The sequence below is a fragment of the Pseudonaja textilis genome, chromosome 3, assembly GCF_049901715.1.
Source record: "Pseudonaja textilis isolate UNSWEBS1 chromosome 3, rPseTex1.2, whole genome shotgun sequence".
NCBI classification, from domain to species: Eukaryota; Metazoa; Chordata; class Lepidosauria; order Squamata; family Elapidae; genus Pseudonaja; species Pseudonaja textilis.
Window position 1 is genome coordinate 34,653,789 of NC_141992.1, and position 23,009 is coordinate 34,676,797.

At 37.6% G+C, this 23,009-nt stretch overlaps 2 protein-coding genes across 4 annotated transcripts in view; one reads left to right on the forward strand and one right to left on the reverse strand.

Moving 5' to 3' along the window:
* Positions 1-11,777, reverse strand: part of LMOD1 (leiomodin 1) — a 29,749-nt gene extending 17,972 nt beyond the window's left edge. Inside the window, exons 1-2 of one of the 3 annotated variants that reach the window (XM_087929240.1) lie at positions 11,296-11,723; positions 8,036-8,116 (exon numbers count right to left, since the gene is read on the reverse strand). In XM_087929240.1, the coding sequence (XP_087785366.1) occupies positions 8,036-8,116; positions 11,296-11,556 (342 nt within the window). In that variant the 5' untranslated portion in view covers positions 11,557-11,723. Of the gene's footprint in view, positions 1-8,035; positions 8,117-11,274 lie in introns of all 3 variants that reach the window. The other 2 variants (XM_026697741.2, XM_087929241.1) reach the window with 2 other exon arrangements.
* A 3,131-nt stretch (positions 11,778-14,908) lies between these two features.
* Positions 14,909-22,630, forward strand: TIMM17A (translocase of inner mitochondrial membrane 17A). Its single transcript, XM_026697742.2, has 6 exons — positions 14,909-15,073; positions 16,203-16,302; positions 17,630-17,693; positions 18,769-18,897; positions 20,230-20,340; positions 20,753-22,630. Exons 1-6 carry the CDS (start codon positions 14,946-14,948, stop codon positions 20,821-20,823), a joined length of 603 nt encoding a protein of 200 aa, XP_026553527.1. The 5' UTR covers positions 14,909-14,945; the 3' UTR covers positions 20,824-22,630.
* Positions 22,631-23,009: the final 379 nt, after the last annotated feature.

A 23,009-nucleotide genomic window follows, 5' to 3' on the forward strand; every position in this document is an offset into this window, starting at 1 on the left:
AGTGCTCATCTCCATTACAAATCCGAAGAGCCAGCACTGTCTGAAGACGTCTCCATGAATAAACACCAGCATGACGAAACACTGAAGGTGCACAAAACACTGTTACCTTCCCAAAGTGGTCCCTATTTTTCTACTTGCATTTTTACATGCTTTCGAACTGCTAGGTTGGCAGAAGCTGGGACAAATAACAGGAGCTCACTCTGTTATGTGGTGCTAGGGATTCGAACAACCGAACTGCCCACCTTTCTGATCGACAAGCCCAGCATCTTAGTATGCAAAGCTGAATATTTAAATACAGTGCAGAATTGGTTGTAGTTACATACAAAAAGAAGATGTTCAGCAAAACTTGCAACTTTGGTTCCATTTGCACATGGTCTGTGATAGAATAGGGCTGTATATGTTATTTTGGATTTGAAACCCAGAAATGCTATGCGGGATGTAAATGCATCTACAACCAATTAAAGCAAGTATATACTGCAGTTTCCTTGGATCCAGCAGCAGTTACTTTATCGAGTTGCAGACAGGAAGGATGTACCTTCACTTGCTCCACACAATTTAGAGCCTTCCAATTCAAAGTTTGGCACTTCTTATCACGGAAAGTCCAGATTTACAAGGGCATGATAAATAGAATGTTCAATAGAGTATGCATCTGGTGATAAAGCTAGACTTTTGTCATCTTTTGCGGAGGTGTGTCAATTTATATTATGTTCTCTCTGTTAGCCAAATGGCCCAACTAGATAAGTAACAAGATTACAAAGAAAAGTGACAACTTTATATTATATCAGCTTTTATAGAAGACAGACAGAATGAATATACATTCCTTTAAGATCGGACTAACAGAATGCCCCAATAATTATAACAGTGACAGGGAAAGCAAGATTAGGGTTTGCCAATAAGGAAGTCAGTCAAATAGCAAGACAGAGCTTGGGAAGTTTCTTTGATCTTGGTGGGAAAGCACTGGGGTTCACCATTGAACTAAGGCAAGTTTATTTTTAACTGTGCCGTGATGATTTTGCCTCAACTGGCTACGTTTTTACATCACACTAAATCATAAGCCATGGCTTAGAAATTTAGTAATGGCTGGGTTCAAAATGAACCAAGCCACCTTTTTTTAATCATTATTGTTGAATAATCCAATATTGATTGGTTTTATATAACATACAAAGCCAAAACCAACCAAACAACTTTAAAGCTCTGTGTAACTGAGTTCATAATATGACTGGCTGTGTTATGAAACTAAAGTAGATGTGAAAGCACAGTGATACATCTTTGTGAGCATACCACATAGCAGGATAACATGACTGTTCAAATGAAAATGGGAACAGAGACTCTGCCCCTGCAAATGTAGGCTAAGACTCCAGATTGAGGCCTATGTTTACTTTAGCAGTTATTTAATAATATAGAAATGCCTCACCAGATAATTTTAGAATGTGACCTAATTAATAAATGTCTCAGCAGGTGACAATTCCTGGTTTGGTAGCACTCAGAAGGTAAATAAGGATGGTCTTGGTTAATATTTGGATGGGATTTCTCCAGGAAATGCCTGAGATGTAGAATAGACAGAAAAATAAAAAAAAACTTGCAACAACAACAATAAAGAATGGCAAGCCACTTTCCCATCACTGTGAAGAAAAATCAAGAGTCAAACCTGACTTGAAGGACTTTAACTTTTTTACTAGTAGCAGATTTCAGATCTATATGTTGTTGCTAGAAGTTCAGACTTCTTAGTTCTACATTTTCTTTGAGAAGCTTCCTTTTATGGCCCTTTCTACCAGAGCAAGGCAATTCCCAGGCTGCAGTTGACTCATGTCTTTGGACTTTTTGATCAGACACAGTGCAATGTTGGCAACAGCAAGTTAACATTGAGTTCATTGCTTTAACATTGAGATTTTTAAAGTTAATGTTCCAGATCCAACTCTAAGGCAATTCTAGCTCTCTGTTTTATCATAAGGAAAAATAAATATGGTCAAGTGAGACCAGCAATGAATTGTCCAGGTATGTTCACATCTTTGAAAAAGGAATGCTCTTGCATGGGAACGTACCTATCCATCTATGCTCTCCTCCAAAATGCACCATTTCATCCTTAATTTTCCTCATTTTGTTCTTTCCCAAATGATACTGACCATTCCTTGGCTTCTAATCAAGGATTTTTTAAGAGAGGACTACTCCCTCAATTTCCACCCCTACTTCAATAGCTAGCAAGTAGCAGTGAGCAATATCAACTCTTATGAGCTGCAGCCTGCGGTCAGGAGAGGGGATCCATCTGGCACAATATCTATTACTTACTATTCCTGGACTGCATTGTTGTATCTCCCAGCCCCCTACCCCCAAGTTAAAGGATCCTGGATTTCAGTCCTGAGTCCTTAACTGCAGTACAGTGGGGGGCAGATTTTTCAGAACTCTTTAGAGCCAACTTAGCAGACTTTTCCCCATTTCCCTTCTAAAGCTACATATGTGCACTTCTGAAATATTGATATGGTTTGCCTTTGTCACAAAGACTTAAATCCAAGAGCTGTGCAATTTAAAGGCACTTCCATGTTGTTACTGCTTCCAGCCTTCAGCCCTTCAAAAGCAATGTGAAGCAGACCTTCAATTATCCTCACACCCCAACAGTTAACCTAGAGGACCATGTTATGTCAAGGAAAAAGGAACTCTGAAGAGCAGAGTGAAGTCAGAGTTGTAATCATTCAAGAGAAAATGCATATAAAGCAATAGAGCTAATAGTAAATTGGCTTTGCTCCCAAGACCTTTCAGAAAAAAATAAAGACAAATAAAGTCACAGTGGCCAGCAACCTGGAGAGGGAGAGGCCATGATCTCAGTAAACCTTAGGTGCCCAATAAGAGATGGATAGATCCCTGCCCCTGATTATATAATCCCTAGATTTGAGACCATGGAATTCTTAGCCCTACAACAAGTGTTGTATCTGAAGAATACAATTTTCATACTAAAAACTATGAACTAAAAATTCTAGGTTGTATCCATAGCAGACTGGGGATAAGACAGAGTTGACATCATAAGGACATGTACCTTAAAAATGATGACTGGATTTACTACATGCTTGATAACCTGGGAGATAAAGAATAGCCATACAATACATTTCTACTTTGTTCAAGTCTTGGTCTTTCTTTCTGCAAACATTATTTTAAGCTAGTCCATTAACTAATCACATGGAAGACACAGAGTGATGTCCATATCTCAGTGTTTATTGACTACCCCGAAGGATAGAATTACTATGGACAAATTTGGACAGCAATCTTAGAAATATTTATGAGATCTCACCTGGGAAAGAATTAAAAAAAAGCAACAGAGAAACAATATTTGCCTCCTTGTATGGAGTTCATACCCTGCCTTCTCTTTGGCCATATGGTGTTCTGGCTGACATCTCAACGAATAAGAATTCAAGTTCAGGGCAGAATAAGAATGCAGCATTCCATTCTACTGCCTGAATTGCAGCATAGACACGTATTTGAAGAAGTATGGTGAAATGGCTCTATTGCTGACATTATCAACCAATGCACTAGACTAAAATGCAGTTGGCTGATTTGTGATTCAGTATATTTGTGCAAACCCAGACAATTGCATTAATAGTAAACCATGGTTTGATTAAGTATGGATTACCATGCTGTGCATTCAAACCATGTTCTTCATTTACGTAATAGGTTAAGGCTTTAGTAATGAAGTCCTGCTGAGTATCAACTGAGTGACTATATGTGTTTGGAATCTAGGGTGCGGGGAAAGGGAAAAGCAGTTGGATGGGAAAGTATGAAACTTTTGTTCTTTTAGTTGCCACAGATGTCTACCTCTTCCCCAAGAAATAGCCCCTGGGGTTTTGTTATATGCAAATGGCAGAAACATATAGTTTGGTATGAGGTTTATTTGCAGTTATAGCTTTTTTTATAGGCCGGCAATTTCCCACAATTATAGAATAACACTCACCTGAAACTGGGGAGAGGGCTTTGACCTTTTGGTTATGAGGGGCTTGAGGGCTTTGACCTTTGGGTAGGATCAGAAAATAAAGGTTAACTAATGCCTTCTGAGCTGATTTTTTTGGCTCCTTGAGTGTGAAAGTATCATAGGGACACTCATTTCTATTTTGGGTTGTTTATAAACAGCTTACTGGTCACCTATGGTTGTCTTAACATGTAGAGAAAAAGTGATGTTATCTAGTTAGAATACCTCTAAATATAATTTAGTTTTGCGATTCAGGGTAGAATCCACTTCTTTTTCTTTGAACAGTACAAAGTTCATCAGATTCATGACCATATGTGCTTCAGAGGTTTTATGGTTGGAACCAGTTGATAACAAAAATTTTAAGCTTAGACAAATTAAGCTGGCCATAAATCCAACAGAGAACTTGAAATAAGGGAGTAAAATATATGCCTATTCCAATTTATAGAATCTGCTTTATCTTCTGCTTTGACACCTAGTTGCTTATACTGAAAAAGCTGTCAGTATTAAATCAAAACGTGTTGAAACATATTAGAGAGCCAGTAAGTATATTGCTTGGAAAGTGTATTGTGGCTAGGAGATCCAAGGATTCACTCTCTTTTTCAGCTGTAGAGCACATTATGGTCTAGATGTTGCCTTTCAACTCAATCTTTACCACAGGTAATCTTCAATTTATAATCATAACTGAGCCCAGAATTTATGTTGTTAAGTGAGACATTTGTTAAGTGAATTGTGCCCCATTGTATGACTTTTCTTGCCTCAGTTGTTAAGTGAATCTGCAATTGGTATGTTAGTAATCCACTTAAGTGAATCTGGCTTGCTTGTCACAAAGTCGCAAAAGGTGATCACATGACCTTGGGATACAGCAACAATCATTAATATGAACCACTTGCCAAGAATTTGAATTTTGATCACATGATCATAGAGGCGCTGCAAAGGTCGTAACTGTGAAAAACGGTCATAAATAACTTTTTTGCAATGCCGTTGAAATTTCGAACAGTCACTAAATGAACTGTTGTAAGACAAGGACTGCTGCACTGGGTCTTTGGTTTAATTTAGAGGTTTAGTTGATTTGTGTGCTGTGGTAATGCTGTGTATAGTAGCCTGTTGTTTTCTGAGATGTTTTTAATGTGTGGTAGTATTATCTTTTTCATAGCTTCTGTTGGTTGTGCGGTACAGGTACGTACTCAATTCCTTATTTCCAGCAACTGCTATTCAGAGAGATAATGTCTCTAAACCTGGCAATGCCATTTAGAATTATTTATGACTACTGATGGTTGATAGATCTACTGTACCTCTACTAATTTATCTGATCCCACTTTTAAAGCCTAGATTTTGTAGGATAAGCACAGTGTTGACTGTAAGTAGAGGAATCAAATTATTTGCCATAAAGAGAAATTAACATGAATTAAAAACAAGTGGCTGTGCATATTGAATCTCATCCTTAAACGTCTGCTTTCCCTACTGTTATTAACTTTGTATAGTATCAACATTTATCTTACATATTTATAGTACTGTTTTTATACATTAATTATTCTATGCAGAATAATCAACATAGCTCTGAATCGATTCATAAGACTGCATTCCCTTGAGGCATTAAAATAACTAGATACGGTCAAGACTCTAGATGACCATGATAGAAGCTCAAATAATCAAGTGCTAATAAAGCTATCTCGGAGGTTATTTCTGACTCTTTATAACTGATGTGTATTTTTGTAAGCAATAGCACATAACTGAGGAGAATCCAAAAATAATGTCATTAAAGTTTCAGTCTTGATCAGGTTCATACCACCCAGGACTGATTTTAGAGCACCTTCAGAAGACCAGCCTTTTCTCACCAAGCTTACTAGCTTCTTGTCTGAAATGGAGCAGAAATTGACCAAGTTATATGAAATATTAAAGTGAACAGGATGCTATGAGCACTTCTGTTACCATTATGTCCATACAGAATCTATAACTGAATCTTCTGGTGAATAAGTTAGCTCAGATGTCTTAACCACTCTGTGCCAATCAGTAAATCAATAAGAGAATAAGCAGGGGTGGGATTCAATTTTTTTAACAACCGGTTCTGTGGGCATGGCTTAGTTAGTGGGCGTAGCTTTGTGGTGATGTGACTGGCTGGGTGTGGCCAACTCAACATCACTCACATTGAGAAGTTCCTGAGGCAGGAAGTCTAGTCCTGCCAAGAGTGTAATAAAGGTTAATGGAGAGGCAGTTTCTGTAAGCAACACCAGAATGTTTCCTTCCTGCCTTCCTTACAGGATTAGGCCAGTAATTTCTTCTAACAACCGGTTCTCCGAACTGCTTAGAACCGGTTGTTAGAAGAAATTACTGGCCTAATCAGTTCTAGCAAATAGGTGCGAATCTGTAGAATCCCACCCCTGAGAATAAGAGAATACACTCAATTTTATGCTGAAAATTAAATCCCTTCCACCTCCCAAAAAACAAATATAATAAGGATACTAAGCTACATGTTTTGCATCTAGTTTCCTGTTTCTGGCAAGCTGGCAAGAGCTGGAAGATGAAGTATGTCAGATATTCCCTCCAAAGATCCATTTGAACTATCTAATTAAAGCCAGCATTGCACAGCTGAGACAATTGCAGCTTAGAAATTCTCTATTTGCACAAGGTCTTGTAACTGCAGCAATAAATGGCTAAATTTAAGCACAATATCTGCACAAATATCATATGATTGCATAGCTTATGTAAGCAAATTGGTAGCATCTTATAGAAAAGCACTCAGACTTGAGAAAATTGTTATAAAAATGGCAGCCAGTATTCTAGAGGTTAAGGGTTGAATTGGTATGGAAAGATTTAGATTCTAGTCCACACTTAGCACAGAAGCTCAGTGTGGGTAGTCACCTTTTTCTCAGCCCAATCTATTTTACAGGGCGGTTGTCATACTGTCACAGGGAAAAATATGAGGGCAGAGTACAGTGCATATGCTCTGTTGAATTCCTGAAGACAAGGTAACAAACAAATAAAGTTACTTATATAGAATGTCAATTCTCTTAACAGTGTCAGTTGCATTATACATTCTGGAACGACATAATGAAACATGAGAATGAAAAGGCATCAGTCTTTCCTTATGGAAGAATATAGAGAACTTCTGGGATCAAGTGATTTTTTCTCCCCATATGGTGCAGCGCTATGTGGTGTTATAACAAACTTGGCCCTTGTAGCCTTCCTACTGCTGTTTTCAGATGTGTTAATCCATCAGCTACTAACAAGCCCGAGGAAGAGAAAACGAATGAACAGGATATTTTTTCTCTTTCTCTCTAGAGATAGAAAGAGAAGTCAGCTCAGCAATATCATTTTACTGTAAGGTGATCTAAAAGACCAGATTTACTACCCTGGAGAGTTTGTTTCCCACAGTTCAGTATTACAGAACAGAACTTCAGAGTAAGTAAGATAGCAAAGAGGCCTGACACTGAACAGTGTTTTAACATGTGCAAATGTTAATAAAAGAGATCTGTATCTTAGCTTGAGAAAGCAATATATTTTGTTACACTCTGACCCATTGTATAATGTTAAAAACAAAATACATGACATGAGGTAATTTATTTGGATTTGTTAATCAAAAGATGTTCAGAGATGTCCATTTTCTCAATTTGTCAGAGGGTTCTACATTGCCTCAATCATTAAGCAGAAGCTAATTGTTGGCCACTATGTTTAAATTCAGATTGAACTACTTGTGTTCTTGCACAGTATTTAAAAAGTCCTGCTCCAGAGAACAACGTTCACTAACAAATAAAGCAATCTATTCCTAGTTGGTGATCCCTAAATGTTTTGGGGGCACCAAATCCTTAATGCCAAGTCACCAGGCTAGATAAGATTGAAATAAAGAGAAACATGCCATAAATCTGTGCAAGTCTGAAGTTTTCTGGAGATCTTTCCTATGTAAGAATCAAAGAGTGTGACTCACCAAAGCAAAGACGATTCACTAACCTCTGAGTACTAAAAGCTTAAAAAACATGTTATTATCACTGCTTCCCAAAATGGCAAAAATCAAGCCACTTGCTAGCTATAATATATGGCATACATAACACATAACATACATAGCTTCAGTTCAGCTTAGCGAATTACAAGTTCTGAAAGGCAAATGTACGGTCTGCTTTGCCTCCTGTTTTCACCAACTTTCAAGTTCAAGATGCTCCCTGCTGATCTCTAGAATGAGACAGAAACAATGATCTTCAAGAAAGACCATTCTACTGAAATACCTTAAATTCTGTTATTATTGTCCTAGCCTTCTTTCCAATCAACCAGCAAAATGAAATAAACTGGCATGCATATTTTTCAAATCCCCATCCACTCTATAAACACTTGAGTTGGGACAGGTTGTTAGCAAGAACTGAATTTGAAATTATCTTCCCATTTCCTGCTAACTAAAGTTGTTACTTCACATTTGCATAATGCACCAAATCATCAGTAAGCCTCTGCCTTCGGTTAAATAGCTGTGGGAATAGGAAGATGTGTAGTGAAACTGGAAGAAGGCACGATCTCTTTCATCAAGTATGGTAACTTAGCATATTATCCAAACATGGCAATAAGTCAAAGTAAAATAGAGCTGTAAGGAGATGAGCTTTCTAAAATACATTAACATTCCAGCAGATTTTAGAGAAATAAAGGAAATCATTTTTGCATAATGTATTTCTGATAAATGCTGAGATTTTAATATGCTTTTGGAAGAAGTCAACCAAGTGTTATTTATTGTACCACACTTGGGGTGGGGGAGGGGAACCCATACCATCTGCAGAGAAGTTATTCTTCCTATTGCTGTGCCAAATTTTACTTAGTGACAACTGCATCCACTCACCCACTTGCAAGACAAGCTGGCAGAACTTTGCAGGACTTAGACATCTACATCTGAGATAAAATATATAGGCCACTTCTTTTTCATCATTTGGTGTATGCATCTATTGATCCCTCTTGGTTAACTCAACCATGATTTATTCAGCTAATCTGATTTCATACAGTACTAGTCACACCAGAGAAGACTGTACAACATTTAAAATGTGTCTAATTTGATGAGCCTTTCCTGTTGGGGCTAACTTGTTAAGGCTATGGTCAGTTTGATAGGTATCATAAAGAATACTGAATCATTAACACATGGATGAATTCAAACTATGTTAGATTAACACGTGGTTGGCAAGTTTGTAGCTCAGAATATATATATTGACAACATACTGGTAGTCCTCAACTTAGGACCACAACTGAGTCCAGAATTTATGTTGCTATGTCAGAAATTTGTTAAGTGAGTTTTACCCCATTTTACAACTTTTCTTGACACATTTGTTAAGTGAATCAGTGTCACTGTTAAATTAGAAACATGGTTGTTAAGTGAATCTGGCTTCCCCATTGTCTTTGCTTGCCAGAAGGTCACAAAAACTAATCACATGAACTTGGGACACTGCAACTGACATAAATATGAACCAGTTGCCAAGCATCCGAATGTAAACACATGTCCATCGGGATACTGCAATTGTCATAAGTGTGAAAAATGGTCATAAGTCATTTTTTCAGTGCTGTTGTAACTTTGAACAGTCACATCAAGGACTACCTTTATTCTGTGCCTCAAGCAAAAAAAAAGCTGCCCTTAGATATATTTTTTTTAACTTGTTCCATTTGGGCTTGTGTTCCTAATCCACCACGTGAAGCCTCTGCTTCGTTATGCTCATGGACAGAACCAGCCTTGCTTGTTGCAAGTTAAGGTTCTTTTTTTTCCTCAAGGGATCTCTTTAGTACTGGATAGATTCAGTTCCTCCCCATCTACATTTCTACTTAGTGCTGAGCAAGCAAATGTGGTTGCTGCTGGCAAGACAAAGTCCATTGATCTAGCCTCACCTCGCAAGGAACATAATGTAAACCCTGGGTTTGCATAAAAAGCTATGTCAAAAATGTATGGTTAATAAGCTACAGTATGGTAAATGTTTTGAAAGAATTTAGTCAACTGTGATTTATGTAGTTATCATAGGTAAACAAAATATGGTTTGGCACATTTATAAACATAGCAAAGAGCTTACCTCTCACCATCCCTTGTCAGGTGGCATGATATATAGACTGGGTTTGAACAAACCACTACTCTAAAATGCATTTGTCTATTGACATGAACCCAGACCATGTAACAGCTTATGTTCAGGTGGTCTGCAAATGCAAGCTATTTAGTTAACCATAATTCTATAATAAATAAACATATTGTACAATCCCATGGGTACTTATCTCACTTTTTTTTTCAAGACTTTAAAAGGATTGGAAATGGTATAATCACTCTATCCCATAGTTTTTAAACAATGGAATTCACATGAAATGCTAAACTTCAAACAAAACACAATTTGGCTTTGCATACTATGTAAACACATCCCTTATAGTGTTTTGCTGTTAGCTGCTATAAAAGGCAAAAATAGTAAAATGGATTTGTTTATTAATAATTTATTAAATGTCAGAATAGACATTTGGAAATTTAGCACGCCCAACATGCTAAACTGTAAACCATGTTTTTACAAATCCCAATCATTGGTTTAACTCATGCCACCAATCCATAGTGTGATTTGTTTGATTCTGACCTAGTCATAATGAACCTAGTGGTAGTTTTGTGGTTTCCAAACCATACTTTAAGGCTTACCATTGTGGCACAGTCTACTTAAGCTTGTTCACTTAATTTATCATTAAAGTAAATTATGACTTTCACAAATCCAGGAAATGTGGGGTGACCTTCTCCATCTTATCTCTTGCAGTAACTAAACTCTCAGATATAATCAACACAGCCACAGAGCATTAAGACTGGACTCCCAATATTGTAAAGCTAGAACCAGAAACAGTTTTGGGGATTCAACCCAACCTAATGGGGAACAAGTTTCACTTCCCTAAGTGAGACAATTATATCCAAGTTCAAGAAACTAAAAAACTGCTCTGTGATAGCATTTACTCATGTTAATAATGTTGTATCATTTTGACTTTACACAGTAAATGAACTTAATCATTGTGATTGACTCAATAAACATGATAAACAAACATGATTTAGTAAGAAGTGTAAACCCATTCACTGTTTTATTCAGCAAAACTTTAGGATAATATTTGTGTCAATGAAAAGCAATAAATATATATCTTAAGGCAGCTTAATAAACTTGATTACACTGATCAAGTTTATGAAAAACAGGATGTGAGTTGCATCTTACTATGGAAAAGTAATATTTTCCTTTTGACTTTCCGACTAGGTTTACACATTGCAAAACTCCCTAAAATCTGATGTTTTAACTTAGCAAACTGTATAATTCTAGCCATAGTTTACAGCTAGCATTACTCCACTTCCCCTTATACTAATGCACCTTTCCCAAAAAGCAACTTACATCCGTTGACTGTTCCTTTGGAATAAATTTCTTGGTCTCCTTTTCACGGTAGCTGAGTGTTTCCTCTCGATTGCACTTGCCACTCAATTGCTTGTCAGTTTTATCTCTCTGCTCGTGGCCTACTGGAATGCTCCCATCTGTATCAGATGAATCCAGTTCTTTTTCTAGCTCCTCCATCTCTTCTGCAGACAAAGTGGATAATAAGTTGTCAATATCTGGATCTTCACTGACTTGCCGTCGGTATTTTGCTACTTTTGACATCTTGGCAGGTTGCAAGAATATACTCTATATATGTATATATGTATTTGTGTATATATTAAAAAGCAAGTTTAAAAAAAACAGTTGGGATTTCTGCAAAACCAAGTTCTTTTTTCTGGTCCTGTAGAGGTGTTGAAATGTTATATGTAAGAAACAAAACCCCCTTTACAGCTTGGATTATAATGACTATGCAGATGTAGAGAAACTGACCAATGAAAAGTGACAACAGTTCAGCCAAGCAGAGGAAAGCCAATCATACGAAACAAGAGGTGGAGCTGATATCTATCAGAGGAGTTTGAAACTTGAGGACATTCCAGAGAATCTTGAAGTGCTGCATGACCAAATTTAGTCTTGAACTTTTAGATTTTTAAAGGCAATGAAAGAGAAACTTGCACATTTTCTAAAAAGAAAAGCAAAACGAAATTCTCTAAGTGCTGGCTTGCTGGGTGGATGCAGAAATGAAAACAAAATCTTTTTAAGTATGTATATCAAATGCTCACACATCTACAAACAAATGCATCTCCTTGGTGGCATGCAGTGTCTTATTTCATTTCTCTCAATAATAATATGTAAAATCAGAATATGCCTGAAGCTTTCTTAATTTAATGATTCAGTTTCTATTTGTCCATTGAAAATAGTTTTCAATTTGATATTTTTTTGAATCTTATACAAAATGAATAGAAAATTATTATTGTAGTACACAGTACACTTCTGATGAATAGGTCATTAAACAAATCCACAATCTTCATCAATATGAGTTTAAAGCTAGAAAGAAAGCCCATCAGATTTTCTTTCAAATACATTTGCTTAGAGTTGGATTGCCTATCTACAACTGCTAGTCAGTGGAGAGCCGAGTATAAGATGTATCTTCCAGTAATGGGATTCAAATATTGTTACCACCGGTTCTGTGTGCGCGGCTTGGTGGGCGTGGCAGGGAAAGGATACTATAAAATCTCCAGTCAGAGCTGGTATTTGCCAGTTCTCCGAACTACTCAAAATTTCCACTACTGGTTCTCCAGAACTGGTCAGGACCTGCTGAATACCACCTCTGGTATCTTCTATTCTAATCTGGGGGATTTTCAGTAAAAACAGTTTAGATCTTTCAGTCCCTGTCTGAAATGTTCTTTGAAGATGTTACATCGGTAGCAAAATACAGGGACAGTAGGGATGGTAGTTCTGGAACTACTGGTGGAAAGTTTTTATTCCTTGGCTTTTATTTCAAAAAGTCACTTAAATGCCACAATAGCATTATTGAAAATGGTCAGGTTTTAAATTTATTTAAATTTATTTTCACAAAATGGTATTCCACCAAGGTATTGAACAAGTACTCCATTCGTGAGCATTCCAGGTTCGGGAATTCTGGCTCAAATATTTCCTACATTTTATTATGCAAAGAATATGGAGGGTTTGTACCTCTTGTCCTGCTTTTTCTGCAACTCACCTTCTCCATCTTCTTTCGCCTGCTTTATAACAGCTATCATTCATGTTAGAAATGATGCTGAAAAGCTAATGCTTGCTTCATTGTTTGATATTTGCATTACATTTTAACCAGGTTACTGTTTTCAGATCTGTTCAACTTCAAAATGAGCTAGCCAATAGCATATTGGAGAATATCACTTTGGGGATGGTTGGTTTGCATCATAATTTATTACAGTATTAATGATATTTGAAAGAAATAATAGACTGATGCCAAAATATAAAAAATGTAATTCCCAAAATGCTTATATAATCAAAACTGGATTATGCCATTAAGAAATGATTGAATGAACATATCTAATTAATTATCATTGTATTGATGCATGCTTACACAATTTAAAAATGTGTTTTCAAAGTGCACATTACCAAACCCTGTGAATTTTAGTGCAATCTAATAATTGCCAAAGTCAAAATACATTCCTTTTTTACCTAGGTTTTTCTCCCATCCCCCTCAGACCTTTCCTAAACATAATTTTTATGAACAATGACTCCATCTGCTGACAGTCACTATTATTACATGAGATGTAAAATATTATATAATGTAAATATAGTGTAATACTTCAACTTTGTGTTACTGTATAAATAAAAGCCTCACTGGCCTTCAGTCCTTTACTTTTGTTGAACTAGATAGGTGTTTGAGGTGTGGCATCGTTACTTTGCTTTTAGTTTCAGTATTTAGTAGTTGTTCAACATGATGACAAGGAAATGTAGTGATACAGTTTGTATCTTTTCCTGACAAAAACATCAGGAGTCTGGAAGCAATATTTCCAACTATTTTATTAAAAGGCATAGGTCTTCTTGAGCTATAGCTCATTATATCAGATGCACGAAGTGGCTTGATTGATGAAGGATTTAAATTGGACTGAAGAGGGGGAAATTCTTAATTAATAAGGTAGATGCAATATGTCTCACATATAACTTGTATAACCAAGTACAGGTGGTCCTTGATTTACAACAGTTCATTTAGTGACCATTCAAAGTTACAACAGCATTGAAATGGAAACATGGCCATATTTGGGTTTAGTAGTCTTAGGCTGGTCCAATTCACATGTGTAAATAGACAGAGATCAGGGACAGCAGAAAGATATGGGGGAAAGGGTGTGCAGAGGGGCAGAAAGAGGCAGGAGGAAGAATTTGCAGCTTTATAATTTTTCCATCTTAAGGTCTTCGTTAGATACATTGCACTGTTACAGTGCAGATATACCATAGTGTTCCTTTAGTTTAGTGCAACATCTTTATCTGTGTGGTGGAGGTTATGTAGTTGCTAAGTAGTTGCTTCGCAACTGAAAGCACCATAGTATGCCAGTCTCCCCTATTTTCCAGTCTCCCAGAGTTTGCACAATTATCCATATGGTACAGAAGTTAATCAATCACACACGTCCTTTTATATCTTGGATTTTGACAAAGCTCAATAATCTTATTTTCTTTTCTTTTTCTTCTTAGCAGCAATCCTAAGCCATTCAGAGGAACCTACAGTACTGTGCAGTTAAAAGTAAGAGACTTCACCCCTTCACACGTGAGCCAAAGAGTCAGGAAATGGTAGGGAGACGTCATTTAAACTCCGGATAAAACTTTGACTTTTTTGTCATTTCGTTTTATCCTCAGCACGTCCATCGTCAACATTTAAAATACCCATCGAATCGAGTATACTGAATCGATCAACGCAGATCACTTTGAGTTACTCTTTTGCTTTGATGCTAAAAAACCCTCCACTTTGGGGGAATCCCTCCCCTTCCCCCCGCCGTCCGCTCATTTATAGCATAGAGATCCCACACCGGAATCAAACTAATTTTCCGCCTGAATTTCCCTTCGGCCTGGCGTCCCCGGTGCAATCGGAGGACAACACGTGCGTGCGCCGCTCAGCTCCGGAACCGAGCCTCGTTAGTTGAGCCGGCCCCTTCAAGGCTTGGCAGCCAATGGCTGCGCCTGGCGTCGCCGGGGCCCGAAAGCCGCCTGATTCACAAGCCGGTAAAACGTCTGACTGCGCGTCACGCCGCTGTGTGGAAACCGGGACGAAGATGGAGGAATACGCGCGCGAGCCTTGGTAAGCACTGGCCGAGGCCGTTGCTCCGGCCTCTCCCTGCCTGCTTCCCCCCCACCCTCTTCTTCTCCCGAGCGGCAGCCAGCTCCGTCCTTGAGCCCCGCCGCCCTTGTCCTTTCTCCTGCCGCGGCGTATGGCCGGTCGCTTTGGGGATGTGGATTGGGTGAATCAGCTGTTCGTTCCTGATAGAAGGCAAAGGACTCGGGGTATAGTCGGGACGGGACGTCTTGGAGCCGGCGCGGTTCCTTTGAAAGTGGATCGGCAAGGGATCCTTTGAAAATGGCAAAGAGGCAGCTTCTTTCAAGGGTGGCCTTTGACCGAGAAGCGACTTCTAGCTGAGAGAAGGCACGTGGAATGAAATGGCTGCGCGAGGCTTTCGATTGGATGTGCCCTGGGTGACTCTTTGCCGGTTTGGTAAACCGGTCATCTGTAAACATCCGTCCAATTTCTACTCCATCCTCTCCAACCGTGGCCACTTTAAGACTTGTGGACTTCAACTCCCAGAATTCCTCAGCCAGGAATTCTGGGAGTTGAAGTCCACAAGTCTTAAAGTGGCCAAGGTTGGAGACCCCTGCTCTACGGGAGGCAGGAGAGCCTGCGGTCTTCAGGTGCTGCAGAATTACTGTACAATTCCCAGTAGCTAACCAACCTGATCAGTGCAGCACTATTGATCAATTCCCATAAAGTTTCCTATCATCATACATTGGTAAACCAAAAATATAAATGGGCCTTTATTAGAGCATGTTGCAATGCTCTTCCCCTCAGCAGTGGTACAGGGCAGATACCCCAGTGTTCCTTTCGCACATCATGTTTATCTGTGTGCTGATGCTTATGATTTTTTAAAAATCAGCAATCCTAGGCCTTTCAGATGATTTCTGTGTTGATTTCCTTCTGACACGATCTTTTATGTAACATATAATGTTGAAAGGTTTTGTTACCTAGCCTCAAGATTATAGCAGAGGGTCCAAAATGAAAAATACCTTGAAACATATACTGTCTGTTGTTTTTTGTTTTGATTTTTTTGGGGTGTGTGTGTATTTGTTAGCAAGCTAGTGGACATAATACATTGAAGCTGAAGTATCTGAGGAATTGTTTGCTGTGATCAAGTTACAAGATTTATATATATATTTAGCCCCTGGAGAATAGTAGATGATTGTGGTGGTGCTTTCACAATGGGAGCCATCGGTGGAGGCATCTTTCAAGCAATCAAAGGATTCAGAAATTCCCCAGTGGTGAGTTAAAATAATTTACAGAGACAAGTTTATGATTACTTTTTCTATAGTATTTAAAAACAGAGGTTTGGAAATAATGAATTCAATGCAACTATTTTTTTTCTTTTTGAATATATAAAATTATATGTGTTATTATATTTATATATACGATGTGAAGCATGTTTTTTTAAAAATGTCTATTTTTCTGAAATCATAATCATATAATTGTGAAAGAATCCACAAGTATCATGTAATCCAACTCTATTCAGTGTGCAGGAAAACCAATTAACCCACACTTGAGAAGTGGCTGCTCAGCCTCTTCTTAAAAACCTCCAGAGTTGAAGAATGTATCTTTTTTATCTATCTATCTATCTATCTATCTATCTATCTATCTATCTATCTATCTATCTATCTATTAATTAATTAAACAAACAAGCACATATAGCCATTCATCTACCAGAAAGAACTTTGGGCAGCAAGCAAGAATCAAAACCACAATATAATTAAAACAAAACAACTAATTAAAACAGACCTCATAAAACTTATATGCATCAACTATGCTATCTTGCAAAGATCTGTCACCTTTCTGCTGTGTTTAACTTTGAGGGAGAAGAGAGCAGGATGATTTCTTTTCCACCCTACCATTCGGCTTCAAAATACTTTTTGTGCTGAGAATGAAATGTTTTTTGGGGGTGATCTTTTATGACTTCAGGCACCAATTCTGTCCAAAAGCGGGTGGGTGCCTGAAGTTGCCACAGATCACAGCACCCAGAACCTTTCATTCTCAGCACAAAAGCATTTGCAAGCCAATGGGACGATGGAAACGTTATCACATTGCTTTCAGCATCCTGTCAGCTTGCAAATGCTTTTTGCGCCGAGAGTGAAATGTTCTGGGGCTGTGAAGTCACATGACTTCAGGCAACCATGCTCTGCAAAAGTGGAAATTGCATGTAGCTAAAACAAAATTGGTAGCCTGTCTAATATATGTGATATTACAAAAAGTCAGATATGAGTTAAAAATATAAAGTTAAAAAAACCTTTTTACTTTTGGAAGAACTCTTTACAGCCGTTGCCGCCTGTCCCAGCATGGTGATGAGTAGAATTTTAGCTTAGCACAGGGTTGTCAAACTCCCAACCCGCGGGCTGGATGCGTTATACGCTAGCCACACACCCATTTTAGCGAAGGTGAAAAAATTCCTGATACGTCATGTGACGCCGCCATATCAACATAGGTTTGACACCCTTGGCTTAGTTTATCAATCTCAAGATCATAGATTAAACTCTGTAGATTGTAAATTGAATAAAAACCTGTGGTATTACTTTAATAGTGTATTTTTACCTGTTCCAGGGTGTAAATTACCGGTTGCGGGGTAGTTTGACAGCTATTAAAACCAGAGCACCACAGTTGGGAGGTAATTATTATTGTATATTATTATTTTCTTCTGTGTTTTAAAAAGAAAAGTGATAACATTTCTTGAGGGACATGGTTTTTACTTTTCTTTAATATAGTATATAACTGAAGGGCTACTATAGCTATGCCATTATCTGCCCTGTGCTTTTGACAGTGGAAAGAAGGGAACGAAAGCCTATTTTTTTTAAATCAGGAAAAGGTAACACTCATATTACATTTGTCAATATATTTTTTTGTTTAGTGTTTCCTTCCTAGGTGGAAGAAACCTCTTTCAAGTACCCTGTCTATCTAAGCAGGGAAAAAAGAACACTTGATAATTATCTTTCAGGATTTGAGAAACTTTTTTTGCCTGGCTAGAGAGTAGATTTCTCCTTTCCTGTCTAAGTAAAGAAATAAAGTTATTTAGAATCAATACTTTCAACAAGTATCCTTGTATGTATTTGTATTATATATGTATATGTATGTATATATACGTGTGTGTGTATGCACACACATTTGTGAGAAAATATGTCTGTGTTCAATTCCCATCAGAGAACAAAACAGTTATCTTAAAAAGAGGGTAGATTGTTATCATTTAATGTATGAACTGTGAACTAGCTTGGCCTAGAGGTTAAGACCTGGGCCAGGAGTGGTAAGACCAGAGTTCTAAACACATTGTGGGTACAGAAGCCACGCGGGTGGTTTTTGAGCCGATTACTCTCAGCTTTAGAAGGGGAAAGTGGCAAGCAACTGAAACTAAATGGTCTTGTCCATATAATCACCAGGAGTCCAGAATGGTTGAAAGAAAAAGAAAAATCTTATTTATTAAGTGAACTGCTTTGAGAAATTAAGGAGATGCAGATTTTAATCAAATGTTCTTGCCTTTTGGAATATCCCTAAGGAGCTTTGGTGGGCATTAATTATACTTTCTTTTTGTGTTAAATTCTTGAATATTTGATTTGTTTGTTTATAACCATAGATTTTGCTTCTTTTTGAACTTAAAATAAAATTTCTCTAGATTCTTTTGCTAGGATCCAAATTTAAAAATGACCACTAAAACTTGGTTATAAATTTTGAATTATTTTTCATTCAAATAGGTAGCTTTGCTATCTGGGGTGGTCTCTTCTCCATGATCGACTGTAGCCTGGTGAAAGCAAGAGGAAAAGAAGATCCCTGGAATTCTATTTCCAGTGGTGCTTTAACAGGGGCCATTTTAGCTTCAAGAAGTAAGGACTATGTAGAGCTACTACCTATGACAAATTGTGAATGAACATTTTTTTAAAACTTTCTGACAGATAATTAAAATGTATCAATGCATATTCTATTATTCTTAATTTTCTACAACATTAGAATTTCTTGAAAGGATGGAGGGAAGTTGTACCTAAAGTTTTAGAGTGATATATGTGACCTTTGGGTTGCAGGTTGTACACACCTGCTATGAAGAATCTACATTTTAATTTTCAATGTTTTTTAGCCTTACATTCCCATTTTCGCCAAAGCAGAAAGAATGACATGTCCTTTTCTTCCTTTCTAGTCCCCTCTGGATTTATTTTATTGCTATTTTTATTCTTTTGTTTCATGATGTTTTGTGTTTTTTGTATTGTTCTGTTTTTAAATGTTTAACAATTGTAAAGGGCTGAGAACTGGGTGGTTATACATTGAATGAATTATTATTGTGGTTATTATGATTATTATGATTATTGTTGTTGTTGTTATGTTGACATTTCCAATACAACATGTGATCCAGGGGTGGGCATGGCTTGGTGGTCATGTGACTGGGTGAGGCACCAAAATAACCCAGATGTCCCCTGCTGGAGACAGGGTTCGACAAGATGACCTCTGAAGTCCCTTCTAGCCCTGGATTGCTATGCTGTTTCAAAGCATCCTCTGAAGCTGTGTCTAGTGCCAGGGTTTGTGGTCCTTGCTTCCTCTCCTTTTTCTCTCCCTCCCTCTATCCCTCCCTCCCCTCCATATCTCATTCACTTTTCCTTGCCTCTTTCTCCCTTCCCTCACTCCCTCTTTCTTTCTTTCTCCCTTCCCTTCCTCCCTCTTTCTTTTATTCTTCTCCCTTCCCTCCCTTTCTTTCTCTTCTCCCTCTTTCTTTCTCTTTTTTTCCTTCCTTCCTTTCTCTTCCTTCCTTCCTTTCTTTCTCCCTGGTGCCTCCTGGCAGCCAAAATGGGGTGTGGGGGAATGGGTGGCAGGCACCCCCCATGCACCATTTTGGGCCTAGAAAATTTCCCTGGAGCCTCCAGGAAGCCAAAATAGGGCACGAGGGGGGTCTGGCTCCACTCCGACACCCCGTTTTTGCGCCCAGAAAGCCTCCCTACACTTACCTGGGAGCCAGAAGGGCCTCGTGGGGACTTCTGGGAGGGGTGGGGCAGGGTGGGCAGGGCCAGCTTGTTGTCGGAACTATCGGTTCGGTGAACTGGATGTAAAATTAACATCCATTTCGCCCGAACTGGCTGAATCCTACCCCTGATGTAATCTGATTATTATTATAGAATGATTTTAAAGATTATTCTAAATCCTTTTTCTATTTTTTAAAACCCTTTTATTAGATGGACCAATTGCCATGGTTGGGTCTGCAGCTATGGGAGGAGTTCTTCTAGCTTTAATTGAAGGAGCAGGTATTCTGTTAACAAGATTTGCATCTGCTCAATTTCCAAATGGTAAGACAATTGCTTAGTTTCATATGCTGTAAAATCTGATATTTAATTCTCTTATTGAAGAACAATTTTACTTCTTTTAAAAGTTCCATTAAATATTATGGGAGTTATTTTCACTGCAATAAACTGGAAGCATTCAAAATAAAACATTTGGTACTTAAAATTATCTGCAAACTTTTAATACGTTCACATAACAGGCTTCAAAATGTTGTGTAATAGTGGTTTCATAGAGTTGTCAGTTCTAGTTCTAACATGACAATAGTTTCTTAACTGTTGATGCCTTCCCAATTGCACATTAGTATGGAACAATCATACCCTAAGAACTCTAACGTTCTCCCTTGACGCTAATAGAAACATATTCAGTGCAGCAATATACTGCAGAGCGATAAACAATTGCTGTTTTTTTTAATTACAGGTCCTCAGCTTTCTGAAGACCCATCTCAGTTACAAGCCTCTCCCTTTGGAGATTATAGGCAGTACCAATGATTTCTTCTGTTTCTGTTGAACTTTAAAAGTTTTACCTTTAAAAGGAGAAGCAAAATGCAGCCTCATTTGAAGACTTTTCATTGGATGTGTACATGTAGATGTTACTGTATTTTTCACAATATTTAAAGGATTATGAATAGGAATTATCACTGTAAAATAAATATAAAATGCCTGCAAACTCCATGGATATTCCTTATCTTAAGGATCAAGCAACATATGGATCTGTGGCCTTTTTTAGTGTAATGCAGATTACGTCCCGGGGGATACAACAAACCATGTAATATGAAAACCTATGGAATGCACTAGCAGAATATGTGCTGGTAACACATCTGCAGTGAGCAGCGTTGTGTTTTCTTCCAGATAATCAGAAAGAGAGATGCAAAGCATAGAAGAAATACTTAATTTCCTTTTAATATTCTTGTAATGTTAATATAACTCCATAGTGAGAATGAAATATTAAGGGAGATCATAATAGTTCTTTACTGAATATTTAAAAGGATATACTATGTTGACAAAAGTTTCAAGGATTATTTTTGGCAAGAAATCTGTTTTCTTGAGCTTTTTTAATCTTCGGAAAATAAGTCTTATATGCTGTTCATGTATGTAACAGTGGATGAAATGTTTGTGATCAGATGGTGTAATTTGCATGTCTAAAGTTCCTTACCCTATCTGCACAACACCACGATTGTCCCTCATATCAGTCTTATCTGAAGCTTGTGTGTTTTCAACTTTTGTCTGTTTTAAATGAATTTACTATTTTTTTCCAAAGTAATTATACAAAGAATATAAATATGTTACCTGTTTTAGACTAAACATGAGGATGAACTTTAACAAGACAAAATGCTATATGAACTTGTTAACTAGTTTGGAGAAAAAGAGTTAGGGATGTGCAGCATTTCACATGCCAATGGAAAAACATGTCTTGGAATGCCTGGGGGTGTTCATATAGCAACTGTTGGCAATTTGTTAAAGCAACCATGTCTTCCTACGATTGCATGGCTGTCCTCCATAATGGTAACATGATGTTGAGAAAAGACTTACTTGGTCTGTAGTTGCTACATGCATGCCCAAATGCACACTAAAAGAACTTTATTCCTAGTAATCTGAAGCAAGGGTCCCCAATCTCAGGTCTGCTAGGAACCGGGTTCCACGAGTGGGCAAGCAAGCAAAGCTTTGTCTGCACATGTGTGGGATATAGGTTGCGCATAACCACCACCCCACCCCACCCCGGTCTGTGGAAAAATAGTCTTCCATGAAACCAGTCTCTGATAACAGAAAGGTTGGGGACTACTGATTTAAACCACTGAACAGCCTTATTATAGATCTTATTTATGTGATACTAGTTGCAAAAAATCTGACAACACAGAACAGGCTTTCTGAAGCTTAAAATTAAATTACTGCCCTCCAATGGCACCTGTGTCTTATTGTTACATTTTAAAATGCATCTTCTGTAAGAATTTATACATGTATCAACTTTCTGTGCTTTTTGCATTGTCTTGAAGTAGTCAACCATGGCTGGGCTGCAACATTTTAGATAAGCATTTAATTATACAATGCTAAATTATCTTAATAGAGAAGACAGAGCTTAAATGCATTCTCCATGTGAAAAAAAATTGAAATCTTGAGAGTTCCTATCTGTACTCTAAAGTAGTACAGCCCCAGGATTTTTGTCATTTTAAGTAAGAATTGAATTTACTGTCTTGCATGGACAATTACATGTCAATAGCACAATGGGATTCAATAATACCGAAGATTTTTGGATAAACTATTCTAAGAAGATAGCTCCAATAAATTCACAATTATCAAATTATTTGGGTTTTTATGTATGTTCTATCCTTGCAAATTTCTACTTAAATTAGGCCACAATTGAGATACACGATAGGAGAGATTGAACAATCCTGAAGATATTTTTAAGGTATGGTACAATTTTGATACAGTGTGGATAGCTTTTACCAGCAGTACTTTAACGTAGGTTATATTAGAATATATGGCTTATGAATACAAGTAGTCCTTGCTTAGTGCCTTGTACAGTTACAATGGTGATGAAAAAAAATAACTGAACAATCCTCGCGTTTAAGAGTTTTACAGGTCTGGAAAGGAAAGGAAAGCTAAAGTAAGATCATAAGTAAAACTGCAGTTTAACTTAGCAACCACTTTGTTTAATGGAGTTGCTGGTCCCAATTGTC